The 23,775-nt window shown below is 37.5% G+C and overlaps 1 protein-coding gene across 1 annotated transcript; it reads right to left on the bottom strand.

Annotated features, from left to right (window-relative positions):
* Window positions 1–7,413: 7,413 nt before the first annotated feature.
* Window positions 7,414–23,277, bottom strand: LOC134672107 (putative phosphatidate phosphatase). The gene is made up of 6 exons (XM_063530021.1): window positions 23,208–23,277; window positions 19,397–19,548; window positions 18,411–18,602; window positions 16,903–17,067; window positions 14,296–14,472; window positions 7,414–7,798 (listed from the first exon to the last, which is right to left on the bottom strand). The coding sequence occupies exons 1-6, from the start codon at window positions 23,275–23,277 to the stop codon at window positions 7,706–7,708; spliced, it is 849 nt and encodes a 282-aa protein (XP_063386091.1). The 3' UTR covers window positions 7,414–7,705.
* Window positions 23,278–23,775: the final 498 nt, after the last annotated feature.

The following is a 23,775-nucleotide window of genomic DNA, read 5'->3' as shown; positions in this document are numbered from 1 at the left end:
GCACTGGCCGCGAATGTTTACGGTCCAAGAGAGTGCGCGCGCGCAAAGAGTGAGGAGGCTTTTTTAGGTAAAATGGAGTGCCCGCTGAGAGGCAGCGTCTTTTCAATGAGCTAGAAGTTGTCCCGATTAGCACATTGACGCCAAATGATACATTACATACCAGTGTGACATAAGGCCTGTGCACACCGGCTTGCGTGTGCGTGACGTGCACGTGCGCGTGCGCTAAAATGTTGGAGCCGCACACGCACACGTCACGCAAGCGGTGTCGGTGTGCCGTCTCTCGTTAGAATCTGTATGTCGGCGGCCGATCGTAAGATCAGACATATCGTGAAATTCCTAGGCATATCGTGAAACGTGAAAATCTATGACTCGTTCCCTGAGTCGACAGAGCCCCGCTACGCGGGGCTCCTATTTCTGGGCAGTTTGCCCTTCAGGCATCTGAAGTAACCTAACGAACCCATCCTACCTATATATTGGTTTAATGTGACTATCGTCAAAACATTACACAAGAACATTACGAATCTTACGATCAGCCGCCGATTAATATTATCAAAACTAACCTATAAAGCTGGTCGGTGAATTGTAAACATTCCGTTGTCGAGATCCTTTGAATGCTTCATGTTTTTATGTTTGTTTTACGTTAAAGTTTTAAAGTAACAACCGCTAATTTCCTCCGAGATCACTTTAGTTGACATACAGCAAGACAGCTCAAGTCATAGACTTATAATATATAGAGACGGTGTCTCAGCGAGCTGTCACTGTTGCCACTTTTGTTTAGTGTACGATTAACAATTTAACACCACCTTGCTGTAGCCATGTCGATAAAGTCATATCGATAAACTATCGACATTTCTTACAATTTTAATTTTACTTCAAAGGTTTGACGATATCTAAAATGATCAAAAACGCTTTTATTCTTTATTGTGGTTATCAGATCACAATTTTATCGTCACGCCCCAGCAGGGAACCAAGGGAAAGTTCAGATATTTAATTAAAATACATAAATACCTACTAAGATATGTGTTCCGCAATAATTGAAATATTTTATTATATTCGAATATATTTATTATTCATTAGCATTTCAATTATGTATATGTTTAACGAAGATATTGAAGCTTCAATTAATAGCTATTTCGTTCCGCTGTGTAGCGTTTATCGATATATAACATGATTAAAATCGACTTTTCAGATCCCTAAAAGAGCACACATACACGTTTTTTACGCAAACATACACAGCCTGGATGCATCAAAAAAGGCAACACTTGATTTGAAGTTCACCTTGTCAACAGTATGGTTGTCCTTTTTTGACAAATGGCATTTTAAAAGAGCGAGGAGAGAGAAATGATACTAGTTGCTGCGTCGTCAAAGAGAACAGAAAACGTAGGGGCCTTGGCTCAAGTACTTTATGACGTTTCACATAGTGTTGCTATTGTGCGTCTATGTTTTCTTGATATTACAGCAATATAGTCTGTATAGAAGACATGCATCCAAAGCGCCCTCCAGACTATGTGCGTGAATCGCGGGCGAAGCCGCGAACGCGAGTGTGGAGTCTAGTTCGCTGATATGCGAAATCGACTCCAAACTCGCGTTCGCGGCTTCGCGCCGCGATTCGCGCACGAGTGTGGAGCGGGCTCAACATGCATCTCAGTTAGGGTTACCAGATACAAATTTAGAATTTCCTGACAAATTCCTGATATCCGAATATTTTTCCTGACATTCATATTTTTGACGACGACGGGGTGGGGACTAAATTCTTATTATATTGTTATCTTTGCAAATGCGAATATTAGACATGATTTCGATTTGTAAAACATCTATGTATGTATGCTTGAGTAAAGATAAATTTGTTAATTAATAATTACGAAGTTATTGTTTTTTTTTGGATTTTATAAAAAAGTCTATAAATTCAAAAAATTCCTGACATTTTCGTGATCCGTTCCCATGCCTGGCAAAAGGCCAAAATTCCTGACATGTCAGGAAAATTCCTGTGATCTGGTAACCCTAATCTCAGTTCAAATAGGGAATATTACGCAAAACTCTGCGTAGATGGTATCACTAGCAGTTTACAGGGCCTACCGCGAAACAAGAAATTTCGGTTTCTGCCTCTCTATCACTCTTGCCTATTCGATTGATAGAGAGGCATATAACGAAATTTAGATTTTCGCATTTCGCGGTAGGCTACCTGTAAACAAACCGCCTTGATGCATCAATGTCATAGTGAAAACTTGTCAAAAAACTGTTTAAGGCATAGTATGTATAAGTTACTCTATGGTTTACTATTGCACTATAGTCGCACCAAACAAAGTCTGCAGCGGATTTGATAGCCCACGCAGTGTAAGTGTTATGTATACGTCATAATTTCATAGAAGTTTGACGTTTAAAATGACACTTGCACTGCGTGGGCTATCAAAATCGCTGCAGACTTTTTACAGTCTCACTATAGTGCTGCACTCTGGCGGCAGAACACTGCAGTAATACTCCCTATAGAACGTATATCTATGAAAATGTAATTAGAGTCGGACCAAGCTAACTCTGCGTGCCATTTGCAATGACATTGTGCGGCAAAGTCATCATTAATGTCAATATTAATATGAAAATATAGTTTTGTTTAAAGACACTCCTTCAGTTTGGTGCACAAATTGGAGCAAAGCTAGCTCAGACGGACTTCTAGCCCCCATTCGCACGACAGCTTTTTCAACGCGCGTTAAAGAAGCGCTCGAATCTGTCCGCACTCCAAATTCCATTTAACGACCAAGGTTTAAAGTTGATAATCCAACAACGCTTGATAAAAATCGCCACCGCTGTCTTGATACATGTATCCATTTGTGAAACGCTTTTTTAACGCGCGTTGTAAAAGCGCCCGTGGGAATGGGGGCTAACTGACAACGATATGTGACGTTCCATGGCAAAAGTTACTTTATGGCGGCTGGTGCTTACGTTGCATAGCGCACAATAATATTAGAGCGACTTTAATAATAGCGTAAGCGCCAACCGCCATAAGGTACCTTTACCCGTGGACGTCACATAGGTATAAGTTTATGAATGAAACATGTCACCTCTACAAATTCTCGATTTGTTACTCTATGTCCGGTCGGTAGACGCCGCGCGGCCACTCCGCGCGTCCAAGCGGCTTGGAGAAAGTATTATATCACTCATTACCCAAACACAACCTTATTACTCACGCTATAAGGTTGGAAATCAAGTGGAAGAGGCCCTGATATATGCATATTTGGTTTGGTGTAATCGATTTCGGTTTTTGTGTGTTTTTGGGTTTGGTGTGGTAAAATTTGTGTGTGTTGTTTGATTAGGATACAATTTCATGGATGATATGTTTTGTAAATATTATTGAGTTGTAAACGCGACGTGACAAACTAAATACCTTGAATATATCTGTCTCACTCTTATTCCTCATACGAGCGAGTATGTTCGCGGATCTTGATTTATTGCTCTACCGCGCATTAAATAGAGGCAAATACAGTATACTAAATAGATAGCGTTTTAGCACGTTTTAATACGTTACGTTACGTTTTAATAGGCACCTCAAAAATCTCAAAATATTTAATTAGTACCAGATCTAGGTAAGTACTAAATACTTTTACAACCTCTGACAACTTTATAAAACTACCAAACTATGGACGATAATTTCATAAACCCTGAAAATTAACTCAATAACAGTCCCATGCCTGGGCTACTAGGATTTATTTTCGATAAGTAGATGGCAGATGCAATTGCACTGTCTTTTTGGTTCTTACAATCTTACAATAGTTTTTGTAAAAAATACGGAGATCCTTAAAAAACCTTAAGTATACATTTTCTTATAACACCAGGTACCGAATATATAAACATAGAGAACAATCACTTTATACACAGGTTGACTTGATATAATATATCTTGACTTGACATAGTATATTATACTTCTATAGAAAGTTTCGGACACTCCGTATAAAAGACATCAACGCGATTTTTGTCAATCGCTGATATTATATCAAAGCCTCTTTAAATAATAATTAAAAATATACAAAATCCAGCGAGAACAATATTATTTAAGTATTTGTAAATATTAGGTGACCAAACTGATAGAGCAAATGTGGCATTTGCATAACTTCGATCCTAAAGCAGGCCACTGACGAGCCATCCAAATGGATGCCGTTACAATGGATTCATCCAAATGGACGGCATCCTAATATTAAACATTGTACGTTTTTGACATTCACGGACCGATTTTGGATTGCAGCCACGCTATTGGGACTGTTGGAAGGCTCGTCAGAGACCACCTTAACTCAGACCTACAATTAGACATATTTAGACATCACAGTGCGTCTAAATCTGTACCTTAAGAATAAATTTTTAATAAGTTACGGGTAATTAGTAAATATTATCTAATTCAGGTAAGTACTTATATTTGTAATGCCGATGAAATATAACCCCTTGCGTTTTTATATGAGCAATGTTTACTTTATTCGTCTTGTTAATTTAAGTAAGTATGTATTGTGTGTTTTCACTCGAATACGGACTACAGAAAGGATAACATGAATGATTATAATAATTATTATTTTAGCAGTATATCGTAACGTCAAAACTACTCTGTCTGTCTGTGAGTCTGTGCGGAAAGAGAAGAGTTGTGGAAGGGGCCCAATACATCCCACGACTCTTCTCTTTACGAATAGTCAACCGAATTTAATCGGTTTAGTACAAACTAAATACATATATACAGTCAATAAAACCCTTAAAAAAACGAAAATACTGCGTGGGCTATCAAAATCGCTGCAGACTTTTCTTGGTATAACTTTATCTAGAACATTAAGGGATCATTTTACATTAAATTTACTATAAAATTCTTTCACCGTATATAATGCTTGGTCAAACAAAAATGCTTTTAACTTTTTAACAATTAGCTCGTAAGAAGCCGCATCTTTTATTTCACGGCTCATGCAGCATGAGTTGGTATTAAAATGTATAACAGCTGCTGTTATACATTTTAATACCAACTACCTACCCCTAACAAGCATTTCATGTAAAGATATCTCCATGTTCTCCCTCAGCCAAAATTTTGAAAAAAATACATATTATAGGACGTTGGTGGGTGTATTACCAGTGAAAAAATTGGAGCGGTCTCTAACGTGAAAGTAAAAGAAAAAAAAATCTGAAGAGTTTAATTGGATTTTTTTTTCTATGACATAATGAAAATATAATTACGGTCATTTAATCATCTTTATTAAGCTACATATTTAATATATGCCAAGCTCGCTAAAATAAGTTGACTAGAAAAGAAAATATTGAAGAAAGATCATATTTCGTTTTTTTTTTTTATTATTTAACTATAAAGTTTGAGGACCTGAAATTTGGCATACTCGAAACTAATAGAAAGACAAATCAATAAAAAAAATTACAAGCCAAAACTCGCTGGGGGCAGACTCACTTAGCTTATCCTGGCAGGGCCTTTGATATTTGCGCTATTCTGGAGATACTCTTGAACGATTTCCACAGGATATGGCTTAGAGATCCAATTCACATCCAATAGATTATCTTACTCTATCTAACGTAAAAGTGACATTGGTTGCCCGAATTGCGCTGCAAAAGAGAACTTTGATATCTAAAGTATAGCGTATCTAGAATGGATCTAGTACGTGTCGTCTCTTGTGAATATCTTGAAGTTCGAATACGTCAGACTCTTGTGTTTATAAACATATAGGTTAGTTAGAATATGGTAATAGTGTAGTATAAATAGGTCACGGTTAGAATACTAATTCTCGAAAATACTCTTTAGTTGGAGTGAATGGCGGCACCCCGGACAACATTCTAACAGCCCTCTTCTGCAGTATAAAAACTCTATCCCTGTCGGCTGCCAGCCCCCAAAGGCATTACCTTACACAAGGATTGAGTTTACATACGCGTAATAAATATGCCATACGGAGGTTCCCACATCAGCTAGATATGGTCGCCTTTTTATCATTTGTCACTGCCTGTCACGTTCTAACAAATATGAAAGTGCGAAAGTGACGCATGACATGATAAGTGCTAAAAATACGACCATGATATCCGTGCTGGCAGGCGTGGCTCACTCCGCGATTTTGTCGCTTTGCTACAGGTAGCTAAAAGTACATCCGTTCCACCCCAATTTTGGGGAAAGCCATAAGCCGCGCCACCTAGCGGCCATATCTCTGCTGATCGTAACAGACGAGTTTTGTTAGAGAGTGAGTCTTCTGTACCTAGTACTATATTTATTCTATGGTGCTGGTGTTAAAACATATCTGCTATTTACTATCTTGCAGGGGCGCAAAATAAATTGAGCTCACTTTGAGACTAACAGGCCAATTCGAGTTTTTATGTGCTGATAGGTAGTACAGTCAACAACAGAGCTATGAATACAGGCAATGTGCCAAAAATATGTATACACGACCTTAATGTGCAGACAATAAAGTACTGTATATATATTTTTGACACTTTGCCTGTATTCATAGCTCTGTTGTTGGCTGTACAACAAAAGATTGAATGAGACAAAAAAATATGTTGTTTATTATTTTATTTTTATGTATCAATTTATTGATTCATTTATAAAATACAATTTTCACTTATAACACCTAGACTTTATTTATATTTAATGAGATTTTAATACAAAATAGAAGTAAGACAAAATCTGACTAATTAAACTAAATAAAATGTCTGATTTAAACATTTTGGATGGTTTTTCGACCAATTAATTTAAATTAACAACATTTACTACTAAATAGTCTTAGTGAATAAAGATAAGTTTTCGTAAACTTTTAACAAAAAATATTTGATAGTATCAAATTAATATTGAAAATTATATAAATAACATACTCGTCAACAAAAAAATATATTTTCTATATGAACAGTACAGTTGTGTTTTATTTTAAATAATATTACGCTGCAGTTTGCCATATCACGTCACGTTGTATAATTGATTAATATTTACATTATAGCAATGAAAACAATTGCAATTCGGGACTAAATATCTGGGGTTATTAACAACATAATAGACTAACATACGATCTGTCTTTTTTATATGAGGATGACTATAAAGTCTATAAACAACAAACTCTATTCCTCATTTTTTTTTGTAATATTGTCATAGATAAAGTAAATTCATATCACAGATTACTTTATTAAAATTAATAATTACTAGCGACCCGCCCTACTTCGCACGGGTTAACAAATTCAAATTATACACTAAACCTGCCTCAAGAATCACTCTATTGATAGGTGAAAACCGCACGAAAATCCGTTTAGTAGTTTTTGAGTTTATCGCGACCATACAAACACACCAACAGACAGACGCAGGTTCAGTACAATTTGACACTGGGTTATCGGTTTAACCCGTGTCGGAAGCCGGTGTTGCTCGAAGGTTTAACCGGTTAACCCCGGGTTAGCGGGACGGTGCAAGTGGTGCTAAGACTAGTTCTCTCAGCGCCACTTGCACCATCCCACTAACCCAGGGTTGACCAGTTAAACTGTTAACCTAGTGTCAAATTGTACTGGTAACCATAGTAACTCACGGGCTTAAACGGTTAACCCCGGGTTAATGAATGGTGCAAGTGGCCCTCAGGGTGTACTACGCGTGAGTCTGTCCGATGACGTACACATCGATTTGAGGCACGATGGTGTGGTGCTTCTTCTTTAACCGGTTAACCCCGGGTTAGCGGGACGGTGCAAGTGGTGCTAAGACTAGTTCTTTCAGGCTGTACTACGCGTGAGTCGGTCCGATGACGTACACGTCGTTTTGAGGCACGATGGTGTGGTTCTTTTTCTTCTGCACCAGGTCTATGCCACAGTACACCTGGAATAAAAACATAAGTAAGCTCAGAAAAACAATAGTAACCGGTAGACGTTACCCACCAGTGCTTGGTGGGCAACAATGAACCAAACTATACTCTGTATCTTTAGGTATTTAAATAAAAGTCAACAAAATCTATACCCTCAAATGGCTCCTTAAGCCATTTGAGAGTAGATGGAAACATTACATGATCAAATAATGTAGGTTAAAGTCAGGTCGTTCAGTGACTGATCCAGGCGGTTTTGTATTTGGTTGGTTAACCAATACCTAAATGTTATAACTACCCGAAAATGTACAAATTGTTTACTTTTATTGAAATACCTAAAGATACAGACTATAAATGCGTAGGTTATTTATAATTTTTTGCGCATCTGTCTCACACTTCACAGGCGCACTTATACTCGTAGTAAAAGCTTTCTCAAGAGAGCCTTTCTTGCGCTTCAAAGAAGGAGTGTAGAGATGGTTAAAATAACTCCCCTCCCCTGTAATTACAGGCATCCGTAGCATACGATGACTGATTACTATCAGGAGGGTCGTATGCTTGTTTGCCACCGACGTGGTATATAAAGAGAGCTTTAACCGGTTCGTTGCGTGTTCCATTTTCGAAAACTTTTGGCTGTGGCGCGGAACAATCATTTCATGACACGGCAGCCATGCCATGCGCCATAGAATATGGGGCCAAATTAGGATTGTTAATTTTTTTTAGATCCCCATTTTTATTTTATTTTCTGAAAATATAGGTTAATTTAAGATACCAATTTGAATGATTTAGTAATTCGTGGCTCGGTTGAATATTTATAATTTATTGAAAATATGAGATACGACTTCTCGTAAATTACATGTCGTCGGCTGATTAGGATAATGCACAAGCAACAACAAGCATTAAAAAAATAGTTGTCATTGTCAATTGATTGTAATGTCACCTGTCGACAATGTCAGTGTCACGTGTTTCTATAAATAACAATCGTCTGGAATGGAAAACTCGTTTATTTTGAATCATTAATTTCAAAATACCTAATACGCTATAAATTTGAGAAAGCTGATTCCAGAAATCTGCCTAAGTTATATAATATAACTCCCATAGTATCCATATAGCATCCAACTCCAACCATAACTTGGCTGAAATCAAGGGAGCAAAAATACAAATGTAAGTTACCTACATCATATATATTTTAACTGATTCGATTTGTAAGAAGATTGGATTCATAAAATCGTTACAAGCGTCCATTGCTAAAGGTAGCTTAGCACCCAGTGGGTGCTTTCTACCGGCTTGTCACCATTGTTTGGATATTGTACTACATACTTATACTACTATATTAGGAACATGCCAATTTTGCTAATTATATCCTATTATTTCAGGTCATCGTGATTCCTATTTAGATACAGCTGTGAGATATGTAACTGCACTTGGGCCCAGAACAAAGTTGAGCATTTTGTATTGAAACGAACGTCAATTATTAATCGTCGTAATACTTTACGACCGTAAATAATGCCTGGGAACAGAGTAAATAACAAACCATACACTTCTATTCTGGATGGTCAACAAGAAGCCATCATTGTCAGATGCTCGTGCAGAACATGATAAACATACATTTAATGTAAAGTTACTATTTTTTTGGAAACATATATAACATATTCCCCAAATTAATAAAAAAGTAGGTAGGTAAACAAAAACATGTTTTATTATTCACAACTCTTTATTAAGTCTTGTCCACCATGATATCAGCAGCTTGAACTGCAACATGTACCTGGAAATTAGAAATTATATCTTTTTAAAGCAGTTTCAGGCTGAATTTTGAGTATGGCTATGTATTCTTGTATATTCCTTCTTTCTAGTAGGCACCATCTCTGTTTAACGGTTTGCCTTTAGATACTCTGGCTACATTACCACAGAAAATAAATAGATACCACGACCCTACCACAAAGTGAGCTTTTAAATACTTAATTGTAGTAAATTAATATTAATTTTATACTTACATCGACGTGAATCTCACAGCAATACTGTGTGTAACACGTGAAGTAGGTAGGTATTCCAAGTTTAATTCACGGCACCATCTTTCACGTCGTAGGTCTTCGTGGATTCGAACTATTATTTTTGTGAATCATTCCCACACATAGGAACAAGGTTTTTGATATATTATTAAGCAATGAAATCTACTGTTTAGGTATTAATTATAAATCAAATTGTAACAAACAAGCGCAGCGGTTTAACTGAAAATTTTTGTTATGACAATCGATGACAATGATAACTTTGACAATACGTGAGTGACGGATTTATTTACTATGGTTCGATAACTTTTATTATGCAATGACTTTACATTCAGCCCAGGAGAAGGTCAAACTAAGGTCATAAGGATATTTGTTGAAATATCTTCAATCCTCAATTATTATATCGCAGCAAATGTCGGAAACTGTTCAAAAACCTTATATCTCGAAATGGTTTTCGAAATAGAACATTTGAAAAAAAATGAACAATCCTAATTCGACATGTACAACTGTCAGATTTCGCATCCACGTCAAATCAACAGTTGATTTTATTGCATACTGAGTGTTGATTCCATCAACGGTGGATAATATCATTTGGTACAACCAAAACTTAACTCTAAACTAAGGGTGGTTCGGTTCGGTTTGCTTGTCACCCTAACTGTGGATTGTTAATGTCAAATTTTGATATTGCACGTATTCGAGAACTTATGATTTTTCCCACATCAACGGGAGATCAACACGATACTCACACGATACGTCAAACGTCGCTTGTCGAATAGGGGTCATGATTACACTCCTCCCGTGTCATACGCCACACAAAAACATTGATGACACGGCAGGCGTGTCATCAGCACCGAATTGGTTAACCCTTTATAAGGCCCGTTGACAGGGACGTGCTATCGCAGAATTTGTTGCAGCTATCAGAAGCCTACATTTCAAAAATCTATTTTAAAAGCAAGTTGAATATTCAATTAATGCAAACGATTTTGAGCCCTATTATTAAAACAGTATGGTTGAATTTCTGATTGAGCGTATGTGGTCGATATATCGCCTCTGCCTTATAAAGGGTTAAGTGATTATAGGATTTATAGGACATGGCTGAACACCCAGAAAGTCGCACATGTTGTTTACATATTTGTGCTATTTCGGTACAGGCCACTCATTGTTCTCGTTTTAATTATATTTTTATCTCCAAAGATAACCCTAAGTGCTGTTCAACTGTGTAACTATGTTAGCGTGGAAAGTCATGCCAGTGATAAAATAATTATGCCACAGTTCATCGACTCTCCATTCACTTGGCCAAGGCGCTAATTATAGCCTAAGATAGATTAATAACAAGAACACAATCGTTGTAAGTGTGTCGCCATAACATCTTGCGCCTCAGGCCTTAATGTTCTGTATAATGCTTTGACTTTAGCTCTACATCCTGAGACCCTGATGCCTAATATTCATACCTGGGATAATTCGGGGCATCTATACGAAAGTGATGTAGCAAAATATTTTATCGACAAAAAAATATATCGACATTACTGTCAACATCTAAATGTTATTCGACATAAATGAATATTACTTATTTTTTCCTCATTTTTAAATAAAAAACTAAACAAATCAAAACGTGTAGGGTATATGGATATTTTAAAATAGTTTAGAAAATACATGTGTTACAATCAATATTTTTTCCATATTCGTCGGTATTAATGATTGCCGTCTAGATAAAAATCTAAACCTTTTTATAGTAATCGAGAATGTTCATGAATTTAATTATATCGACATCTTTTTTATTGATATCAAATCCCTGGAACTTGCCCCGAGTTATCCCAGGTATGCAGTAATATTGTATGTAGATTCCTAAGTAGCAATCATTTAAACTTATACAACATATCCCAAAACTGCGCGGCATTTATTTATTTAAACCTTATTGCTCAGTAAAACTATACAGTGACAAAAGGCGGACTTAATGCTACACGGCATTTTCTACCAGTCAACCTTTAGGCCAAACAGAGAAGCATAGTTGGTGCGGCATTATGCGTGTGTAACTAAAAAAATCGAAGCGTCAAACAAGTTGTATGGGGGTGCAACGTCATTGAATTATGCTACGGCGTAGCATTATTTAATGATACGTCAACTGTTTTCATTATCTACTTGTCTTTGACAAGATGTTTAAGGGAGAGAGTTGTAACAGAGGAGAGTTGTGGCATTGTCGATTTTTTTGGAATCTATTACCTAACTAAAAACTAGATCGCAGTAGCGCGCGTTTGTTAGTTCAAGTTGCGAGCAAACAAACGCACACTGTTGCGAGCTCACTAACAGTTATTAGATTCCAAAAATCGACAATGTCACAACTCTCCTCTGTCACAACTCTCCTCGGTCTCCCCTACTCTTCAGGTTATACGCGTAATTAGTAAAACTTTTTAATTGTTCCATTGCGACTTAATTAATTCGGTTATTTTTATTTTGCTGATTGTTATTACACGGTTGATTATATTTTGATAGTTATTAATACCTATTTGTATATTTTGTCTGGTACTTGTTTATTTGAACGCGTTAAAACAAACATTTACTTATATTTACAGTCACTACTAATGTTAATCAAAGTTAATACGAAAACAAGGGAGGCAGACGAATCTCGTACTCGTGTAATAGTACATTATTGTCGAGGCTCGGAAGTAGCTACTTGCAGGCTGAGGATTCGTTTTAAACGGACGACCTTGGGAGTCCGTTTAATTGAATCCGAAGCCAGCAAGTAGCCTTCCAGCCGAGTCATATATAGTGCTTTTCTCAAAAATGGTGCAAGAAACATAAATATCATAGAAACATTTTACAATAGCAACGTTCTTACGTATATATTTTCACAGAGAAAAGCCCTTGCCGCCTTTTTATTTTTTAATAAAAAAAATAGAAGTGTATTTTTCTGCCGAAAATACGCCAACCTATTTGAGACAACTAAATAGTCGCGGTACTAATCATCTGTTTGGCTGTTTAATGGGCCTGTGCCTTCATTTGATATGGCCATTTGAACTTTTAAAAAGTTTGGAACTCGACAAATAATGGAATTTGTATGCAACATTGCAGTCCCAAAATCGAGACTGCAATGTTTTTAACTTTTTAATTTTTGACTGACCATAAACTCTGCGCTTCGCGACCTATTTTTTAGACGGCAAAGTCGACTTTGCCGTCCATTTTTGAGAAAAGTATAATGTCATACTAGTCTGGACATAGTAGTCATCATCATCAGCCTGGCGTCAATCCCGGCTGTGCCCCCGCGCGGGGCGCGAGGACCCGGAGTCCGCTTTCCGACTCCTTCGTGTTCACTTTCACACTTTGCCCGATCTTCGGCGTCCCTGGTGGTGAGTCCGTTGGCACGCATGTCCTCCTTAACGACATCAAGCCATCGCTTCTTGGGCCGGCCTTTTCTTCCCGTACCGGGAGGAGGCGGCATAGCCAGGCAAAATTAATACGAAAACAGGGGAGGCAGACTAATCTCGTACTCGTGTAAATGTCATACTAGTCTGGACATAGTAGTCATTCATACCTAAGCCTACCCGGTAAAAGATCCCATCGACGTCCTCACTAGCGTCACTGCTAAATAATTGTAATTATTTAAAATTACGATAGATATTTAAAAAAGGCCGCTACGTACTGTATTTTTTGTATTTAAGTACCTTTTGAATACCAACATTATAATAATTTGTACGTTGCTGGATTCGACAGTAATATACGTCCAAAGTTAATTTTTTACCGTTTTTGTTTTGAGTTCATAAATCGACTATGGTACAAAAGGTACTTAAATACAAAATACAGTACATAGCGGCCCCCATTTTTAAGTATCTATCGTTAAATTTAAATAATCACAATTATTTACCAGTGGCGCTAGTGAGCACGTCGATGGGCTCTTAAACACCCTTACTCTCTCTCTCTCTCTCTCTCTCTCTTACTCGCTCTTACTTGGGTAGAGGTAGATAAATAGAGGTCACTTAATATGACCGTTGGCCATGACTTCATAATATCATGATCATGATGAAGATAGTGTAAAAACTCAACTACTTAATCCCATAATTGACTGTAAGTAAGACCTTGTGCTCGTTACCTCAAGGAGAGTTTGCCATCATTGGATTATTAGCATCGCTGGAGCATATCAGCGATCAAGAACATCGAATAAATAGATCATTAAGGTGTAGGTAATAGCTATGACCAAAATAATTATTAATAAGAGAGTTTCTGAAATATTTTCGTCCTGCTACCGTTATAAGCTATTCAATGTCGTAATTTGAGACGTGAGAACGCGTAGTAAACCAAGAGATCATGAGAGGGTTTGAAGAGAGTGAGAAAACTTATAGTAAATGTTATTTCACTCACCACTAGTACAGCAAAGACAATGCCCAAACTGTAGCCAGCTAGTACGTCGCTCCAGTGATGCTTGTAATCCGACACTCGAGAGAGCGCGGTGAACCAAGAGATCATGAGAGCGGTTTGAAGAGAGTGAGGAAACTTAGAGTAAATGTTATTTCACTCACCACTAGTATAGCGAAGACAATGCCCAAGCTGTAGCCAGCTAGCACGTCGCTCCAGTGATGCTTGTAGTCCGACACTCGAGAGAGCGCGGTGAACCAAGAGATCATGAGAGCGGAGAACTGTAGAGAGTGACGGAGGACGCGGGTTCCTCGCCAGGTCATCCGCCGCTCGAGGTACAGCTGAAAAACAATAATATACATGTTGATATATACATGATTTATGGGGTAAATATCATAGGATGTAGAAACCGAGATTTAATAATCAAGTTGTCCACTGTTTCGCAATGGTTTAATCTCCTGTTTGGGATAAAAAACATTTAATTATCTACAAATTTTAGTATGAAGTCAGAATAATAATAATAACAAAATATTTTATGGCACACTACAAAATAAAAAAAAAATACAGAAAAATACATTGGAGTTTAACGGTGTAGGTAACAGCAGGCGGACTTATCGCTAAACAGCGACAGAATCCAATAGGAGAAACGTTAAAATAACAAGAAAAATAATACCGGGACCAGAAAGCACGCTGAATTTTTGCTATACTTCAAGTATTAGAATAGATTAGAATGTTTCGGTTTTCATTCCTCAATTCGATATCAATGTGTCCAAATCATCTTTTCTTGTACAAGTAGATAAAACACGTGTGTATTTCTAATAACCAAGGTGATGGCTGATAATATATGTAATCATGAGTTTTTATTTTTGCGGACATTCATTTATTTACGAGTATCGCTTAGTCATACCAAATAAGGTCTGTCCCCGATAAAAAGTGGTCAGCATTTAATAAAAAAAATATATAAAATAAAAGACAACTGACATCTGTCACTTTGATTGTTAAATAGCGGGAAGAATAAACTATCGTTTAGGGCTATTTGGAGTTTATAAATTCGTAACGTTTATAAAATGTCGTCTAGCCAACTGGACATCCGAAAAAAGATCGTGTACACCTACAACCAAAATGTCGGTATATCGCAAGGAAAGTTAGCCAAATTATTAAAAGTTCCGAAGTCAACCGTGCAAAAGGTATTGGCTAACTATCAGTCCAGATTGTCTGTTTCAAGAAAAGATGGTTCGGGTAGAAAACGCGGTCCTGCTGATAAAACTAAGGCAAAAAAAGTAATCGAGCATTTTAAGAAGAATCCAACTCTCTCTGTCCGTGACGTCGCCAGAAAATGTAAGGTATCGAAATCGTATGTCCAAAAAATCAAGCAGCGTGCAGGTTTACGATCGTACAAGGCAACTACAGTTCCTAATCGCGATGCTACAAAGGATAAATTATGTAAAACCCGGGCTCGAAAGTTGTATACAAAATATTTGACGAAGTTTGGTTGTATTTTGATGGACGACGAAACATACGTGAAAGCAGATTTTAAGCAATTACCAGGTTTGCAGTTCTATGTGGCAAATCAAAGAGGGAATGCCGATAAAAAATTTACAACAAAAAAACTTGATAAATTTGCAAAAAAATTCCTTGTCTGGCAAGCCATCTGTACATGTGGTCAAAAAAGCAAATCGTTTGTTACTACGGGTACGATTAACCAATCCATTTACACGAAAGAGTGTTTGAAAAAACGTTTATTGCCGTTTATAAGAAACCACACCGAGCCTGTCATATTCTGGCCTGATTTAGCGTCCTCACATTATGCCAAATCTGTTTTAGAATGGTACACTGAAAATAATATTTCCTTTGTACCGAAATTAGCAAATCCACCAAACTGCCCAGAACTCCGGCCGGTAGAGCATTATTGGGCAATAATGAAAAGAAAATTGAAAAATAGTGGTAAAATTGCTACAAATGAGCAACAGTTCAAAAGAATGTGGGATACGACATGTAAAAAGGTGACCGAAAGTGATGTACAGAGATTGATGGAAGGAGTCCGAAGCAAAGTCAGGGCATTTTACCAGTGTTAATTTGTTGAACAGGAGGTTTATTAATTTTAAAGAACACTAATAAAACTTTAATTTAAATAGCCCATGAAATTGTTTTTCTTAGTTTTTTTTCTAATTTGTCGTTGTAACACCGACCACTTTTTTTCGTGGACGGGCTTTAGGTAACAAGGTACCAAACTTGAAAAAAAAAACGACACAGAATTCAGCTTGGTCATTCAGTCCTTAATTATGCTGTAAAGCTGCGTGACTGCTAAGATAGATAATAAGTTAATTAAGATCTGTTTTTGTGATCTGATGTTTTTGTTAAGATCTCGATCAATTGATCGAAATATCGAAGGATGTCTTTTGGAAAGTCTGTAAGGATACAGCGATTGCAGCGGCTGGATGTAACCACGGATGGAATTGCATCATTAAACAAAGCACAGGAAGGTGTTCCAATGATCTAGTCAAGATGACAAAGAACTGCCAGTCGTGAACAGCAAGCAAGCTCACTTGTTAATGGATATCCTTTAGAAACTTCGCACAGCAATGGATATATTTTGAGTAAAATGCTTCCCGTAGATAGATGCTTTCCGTGAGCATTCGCTTACTGTGGCTGACACACTGGCTTTGATTTGGTCGGTCCATATCATTGGCTATCCTCCTCTAGCCCTGTCACCTCCCACTTTTCCTTGCTTATAAAGTAATATGCTTATGAATGGTATTAATGGTACTTACAGCCACGAAGACCATGGTGTAGGCCGCGAAGGATGAGTGTCCGCTGAGGAATGACTTTCGCATGTCCTTGATCTGGCTGCTGTTGCTTGTGCAGTAGTACTCCGAGGGTAGGACGTAGCGGCCGTGCCATTCAGGTAAACTGCAGTCGATTGAGGGCCGGCATAACTGCAAATAAGATAACATTTATTGATCGTCTCATCATCATCATCATTCTAGCCTTCAGTCGCTCACTGCTGAGCATAGGCCTCTCTTCGTGTACGCCACTTATCCGGGTCCTGGGCTAGTCTCATTCAAAACTGCGCTGCGAATTTCCGAATGTCATCCACCCAACGAGCCAACGGACGCCAGGCGCTTCTTTCATCCGAAAGCGTCCGAGCGGTGATTGATCGTCTACACGTCCAGAACCCCTAACGTAAAATTCATTCAATAGCGTGACGAGCGTTCGCGTTTGCGTTATGTCTATTTTTGTATGTGATTTTGAACAGCGCGCCAAGCGGGGCGTTTTGGAAACTCTAAATCTCATACAAATGACACTTAACGCAAACGCCGTACGGGCCTCGCTATCGAATGAAATTTACGCTAGGGGTACCGGTTCATTGTATGGCTAGTTTATTGTGTTAGGCAAGAATATTATCCATTTAAGTAAATATTGCCTAGTTAATAGAGAAACAAGTAAACATAGAGTGCTCACTCCATACAACTGGCTATTAGCCCGAAAGCTTGAAAGTGGCTTGAAATAATGACGAGTAAGGGGACTCAGGAAGGAGCGGCGGCGGGCGTCTATTTGTAAAACTTAGTATTCAGCCCCTCGCGCGCTTCCCCCTCAGTCCCCTTACTCATAATGCCTTCATTGAGCTGTGGAGCTAGTAACGGAGTGAGCACTCTAAACTAACTTGTTTGAATAAGTTGCTTAGTTACCAATACCAATTACCAATCATTTATTGACATATTTGACATTATATATGTATTTTCTATGATGGACTACTGTTATCTAGTTTGCGTTTGTAACAGCGCCATCTCTTAGGAAATTTGGATATCAAACTTAACACTCTATTTTATATGAAATCGACTTATACTTAATCTAATCTTAGGTCAGCTACTTATCTCAGGTCAAGTCAAGCAGGGAAGTGTATTTCTTATCTGTAGATGAATAATTAAGTTAGCTTTATTATCTATTCCTTAATAGATTCTAACATTAACATGCTGTCAACATAAAGTTTAAAGATATATTTAAAGATACTTAAAATATGTTATGCCAAGCCATAAAGAAATATTCTACTTTATGCATGTTTTATAAAAACGAAAAAGTTACCCGATGACACACTTGGCGACCTTTTAGGCTAATTCAACGGACAACGCGCCGAGGCCAAAGGCCACTACTGTGCAGTACACCCCACGAATCCAGGTGGGGATGCTCAAACCTTCGTCTCCGCTTGGGCACTTATGAGCGCCAAGGTAGATGTTGCAATGCGCTCCTCCGCTTTGCGTGAAATTAAATAGCTACTTACATCAAAGAAGTGAGGCCTGAGTCTCCCGATGACATGCTTGGCCATCTCAGTGGATAACTCAACGAACAATGCGCCGAGGCCGAAGGCCACCGCTGTGCAGTACAGCCCACGAATCCAGGTCGGAATGCTCAAGCCGAATACTTTTGTGTCACTGGGTTCTTTCCGCAGGATTATCCATTCACAGACCAATACCTGTGGGCAGATAATGTAAGAATATAAGTGTTTATTCAAGTTTTTACACAAAAGACAGGCGATAAAGTGGAAGAAGGAGGTACTTAGGGCATACTGAAACTTCCTGGACTGACCACTTAGAAAAAATAAGTCGTCTCATATATCAGCCGGCCTAGCCAAGGTTACAATCGCTATCGCTTCGACAACGAAAAGCATTATGTCTCTCTATCACTCTTCCATATTAGCGCGACAGTGACAGTTGCGTTTCGATCGCTACGGAGCGTAAGCGATTGGCATCTTGGCTACGCGGCCTGAATCCAGAAACTTTCAGTATGGATCACGTATAGAAGATATTACGTAAAAGCTAATTATGTACATACCTACATTTAATGCGGTGCACGGAAATCCTAGAGAAAGACCGTGTTGGTCAGGTATAGAGAAAGGGTCATATTACAGCTTCATAATTTACTTTCAAATGAGTTTTAATTTTGTGTGGAGGTGATAATTTGTGATGCGATCAAGAGACGTCCTTTTTCCAATTCTGGTCATACTTAAGGATGCTCACGTTAGACTGGGCCGTGACCGGGCCGAAGCTTCCGGCGCATCGTTTCCTAAAGGATCACGTGATCACCTGTCATGTCATAGAAAAGTAAGGGCCGGAAGCTCCGGCCCGGACACGGCCCGGTCTAACGTAAGTCATCCTTTAATCAATCTGGAACCTAAATATGATATTCTCATTTGTGAGGGAATCTTCGGATATTTCAAACCTTTGTCTTATATTAAGAAACTTCATGTTCGAAGGTGTAGGTACTTACAACTAAAAAGGGTAGCCCCAGTCCATATAATCTCAGCACGAGCGTGGTAACTGTGTTTTCGTGGTAGGGGTACTTGAGGGACTCGTCGTCGCAGAAGAACCCTCGGCTGAAGGGCTCCCATAGCAACTTCATCGCGAACAGACATACGGTCACTGGAAATTAATCAATAGTAGAATTAATGCGACGACATTCAAGTACCGTTTAACAAGAGGCGTTTTTTGAAGTGAAAACTTCTTTAGCGGCGCTGTGCACTTATTGTGATGGGGAAAAATTATGTAGAAAAGATGTTAAACTCGCGACAGGTCATGTGACCGACAGATTCGACAGATTGAAAATTCATAAGACGGACACGTGACCTGATCCAAGAACTGTTACAATGTCACTAAGTTTTCACTTCTGCCGGCACTCCCGGAGTGCAACCCGTTGTTTTTTTTTTTGTGAGATTTGCTTTTGCTGTCAGGAAACTTTGCCAACGTCAAGTTTTTTAAGGTTAAACTGAGGAGTGCACGTACACTTTAGCCCAGAATTTTATTATGGATTGTGAGTTTCGTGCGTTGTGTACGATTGTCAGAATGACTGTCGATGTCGATGTCGTTTCTGCATTTAATACTGGATGACAGACAATCAGCAGTGGATCCAGTTTGTTTCGAAGATGAAATGTCTATGGGACCCATTGCATAAAAGCAATACTGGGTGATTTTGACCTGACCCGAATGACTTATTGCATTTTTAGAAAATAAGATGATTTAGATTTAGTTAGGTACCATACCTTGAGTTTATATCAGTTTTATCATTATGAAATCAATAACATGGTCATGGTTATTACATTTGTGAAAGGGCTATTATTTTTAATTAGCTACTGCGAAATAGATTGCTGACGAGCGACCCATTGAAATTAAAAAGGTAAACATACGACACAATTGAGGTCATTGTAGTGAAGTAAATAAATATTGAAAGCATGACAAAGAAAATAGGAACTTACATAGTAATTTAAATTCGCGTGTAAGTATTATTACCATGTATTACCTGGTAAGCCTACTGATAACTGATAACAGTGATAACATTATATTTACTTTAAGGTTTATGTCATTAGACCGGCGCGTGAAACACTGGGGCCAAATTCGACACGTACAACTGTCAGATTTCGCATCCATGTCAAATCAACAGTTGATTTTATTGCATACTGAGTGTTGATTCCATCAACTGTGGATAATATCATTTGGTACAACCAAAACTATCCAAAACTCAACTCTAAACTAAGGGTGGTTCGGTTTGGTTTGCTTGTCACACTAACTGTGGATTGTTAATGTCAAATTTTGACATTGTACGTATTCGAGAACTTATGATTTTTCCCACATCAACGGGAGATCAACACGATACGTCAAACGTCGCTTGTCGAATACCACCCCTGATTACTCATCGCCAACTAAAAATAGAGTAAATCCTCGATTATACATATTTACCCACATTAGGACAGTGGATATTACCGAATCAAAAGTTTGGATAATCGAAATTTGTATGTTTCTTGGGACAACACATTTTTTACATACAAACAGTACCTATAATTTGACGGTGTGCATTATTAGGTAGCGTTGAAATAGAAAACACCTGCAAAAATCTAATATTTTTAAACATATTATTTTTTTACAATACCTATGGTCTATTTTTAATTAAAGAAAGGCGTATTAGCGTGGATAATAGAGGATTCCGATAGTCGAGGTTCTACTGTAACTTTTCACACTTAAATATCGAAGTAATAATTACAATGTCAAAAACCTGTAAGTATTTGTATTGTACAGTTGACGTCAAAGATATGTTTACGTTTTTCGCCTTATTACCAAGGAGTAAGGTGCAAAAGTGTAAACATATCTTTGACGTCGACTGTACATTGCTCGGGGTGTTTGTCAAGGCTTGACCATACTATTACGTGACATGAATAGCGAATACGTACGTACGGCAATTGTTCATTCAATATACAAAGTAAAGTTAGTGCAAAGCAGATGCAAATTTGACAGCTAGAGTAGATAGCGCGAAAGTAAAAGCCGTTAAGAATGTCGCTCGAAGTGCCAGCTAGACCTTGAAAAATGTTTTGTATACATGGGGCCCGATTCGGATTTTGAAATAGACATCTATTAGATATCTTTAAGACATCACCAAGATACGATAACGATATGTTTAAGATATAACCTGTCAAATTTGACATTTGCGCGCTTGTAGAGAATACTCTTGAACGATCTCCACAGGATATGAATTAGAGATCCAATTCACATCTAATAGATATCTTACTCTATCTAACGTAAAAGTGACATTGGTTGCCCGAATTGCGCTGCAAAAGAGAACTAGTTGATATCTAAACTCTAACGTATCTAGAATGGATCTAGTACGTGTCGTCTCTTGTGAATATCTTGAAGTTCGAATACGGCAGATGGACGTTCAATTGTGTTCTTATATGGACACCAAACACCATTGAATGAATAATAATGATAGGTACATCATCCATGCTTGTAATCGTGAATTGGCTGGACATAAGGAAATGATTCGTTGGTAACTGTCGTTAGACGTTAAAGTACACTACAATAGACTATTCATCATTGGTCACAATGATACGACTGACGATCATTCAAGTGTCCTCGAAATAGATTTTTTCAGCTGTAGTTTGATGACGAACGACAATTTAAGAAATACAAACATCTTAAGAGTTACTGTTTTTGATTTGAGTTTTACTTTCGATAGAATCGAATCATAAAAAGATAATAAAAATGCATTTTGCTAACATTTTTATTCACTTTTTATGCTTTGATTTCAATAATGCAATAACTGGCACGTGCGTATTCACAAATTACTTAGGTAGGTACATTATGTTACACACGTGGTATGATTTTTTATAAATAAAAAACAGTTAAGATCATGGCGGGATAATACTCAGTATGTACCTATTATTACAGTACCTAAAACAATTATATGAAACTCCGAATACTTTAAAAAAAAAAATTCATTATAAATGGCTTAATAATTCATTAAAAATAAGTAGGTAGAGTCCGGCTAAGCTAACTTTGCATCAATTTGAATGGAAAAAAGTGTTTACAAACATATATTCACACAAATTTAACATTCATAACATTGCCACGCATTGTCATTGCAAATGCCGTGCAGAGTTATCTTGGTCCGACTCTATGTACAGTCAAGGAATTTAAATTCCGACCCATTTCGTACTTTGTCACAGTGACAACCGTATGAGGTCTCTAGCGGCTTTCATATTGATTGTCACTGTGACAAAGTACGAAATGGGTCGGAATTTAAATTCCTTGACTGTACCTATGTAATTAGATAACTCAAAAAGACGAATATAATTAAAGATAAAGCAATACAGCGGGGAAATGCTGCCAGCGTTCTCGGCACCATGCCAAAGGGGCCCAATTTCTTGGACGTATTTTAATTTTATTTAGTATTAGTTTTTAGTTTTATTTCATTTTCATTTTCATTTATTTCGTATTGTATTGTCATGTACATTAGATGTTACATTATATATAGTCAGATCATGACACCCTGTTAGGGCACACAATAGTATTATTCTATTCTAGGCTAGTCTATAAGGCAACATAATAACATTAATAACATTTACTTATTAGTAACAAATTAAATTAAAAATAAATGACGTCATAGCTTAAAACTTATAGCTTATTAGCTTATTTTATAGATAAGTCAGTTTATTTTTATTTTTAATGTTTGTATCTACCTTATTAATATAAATAAATAAATAAATTAAAGATAAATAAACTATAATTTTTTTATAACATCGTTCAGTACTTACATCCAGCAATGAGGAATCCATCCAGCACCACTTTCCGCAGCACACATATCGAGCGCCCTTCTCTCGACATCTTCACTCTTTTCTTAATTAATTGTTTAGTAGTTTAGCTACTCGCACTGTCAAGTCGTAAGTTCGGTCGAGTAATGACGAATAGTTGGCCCGCGCGCCGGTTTTAAAGTAAGCGCGGCTATCAGTTCGTTGCAGATAGCGAAGATACTGCCTAGATGAGACAATTAATTTTATTAAAATTATGTAGGTAATATGCTTTAAATTAAAAAAAAATCGGCAATGAAACCAAGCTGATCGATTTTGCACCTGTGTTTATGAATGTTGATATAAGAATGTTGATTAGCCTCCTCCACACTCGCGTTCGCAGCTTCGCCCGCGATTCACGCGCATAGTCTGGAGGGGGCTATTGATTAATTTCAATTCTTGAGAGTATGCGTTTGTCGTTTTTTTTGTTTTCGTTTTTTAGCATTAGAAATAAGGTAAACAATCTTGATGGGTCTTTTAATTGAAAAACACATTTTAAAAATAAGTTACGGCAAATATGTAACAATTGTGAATC

Source organism: Cydia fagiglandana, chromosome 16 (genome assembly GCF_963556715.1).
Source record: "Cydia fagiglandana chromosome 16, ilCydFagi1.1, whole genome shotgun sequence".
In the NCBI taxonomy this organism is placed as follows: domain Eukaryota; kingdom Metazoa; phylum Arthropoda; class Insecta; order Lepidoptera; family Tortricidae; genus Cydia; species Cydia fagiglandana.
Note: the sequence above shows the minus strand (reverse complement) of the source record. Positions and strands in the feature narration are given on the sequence as shown.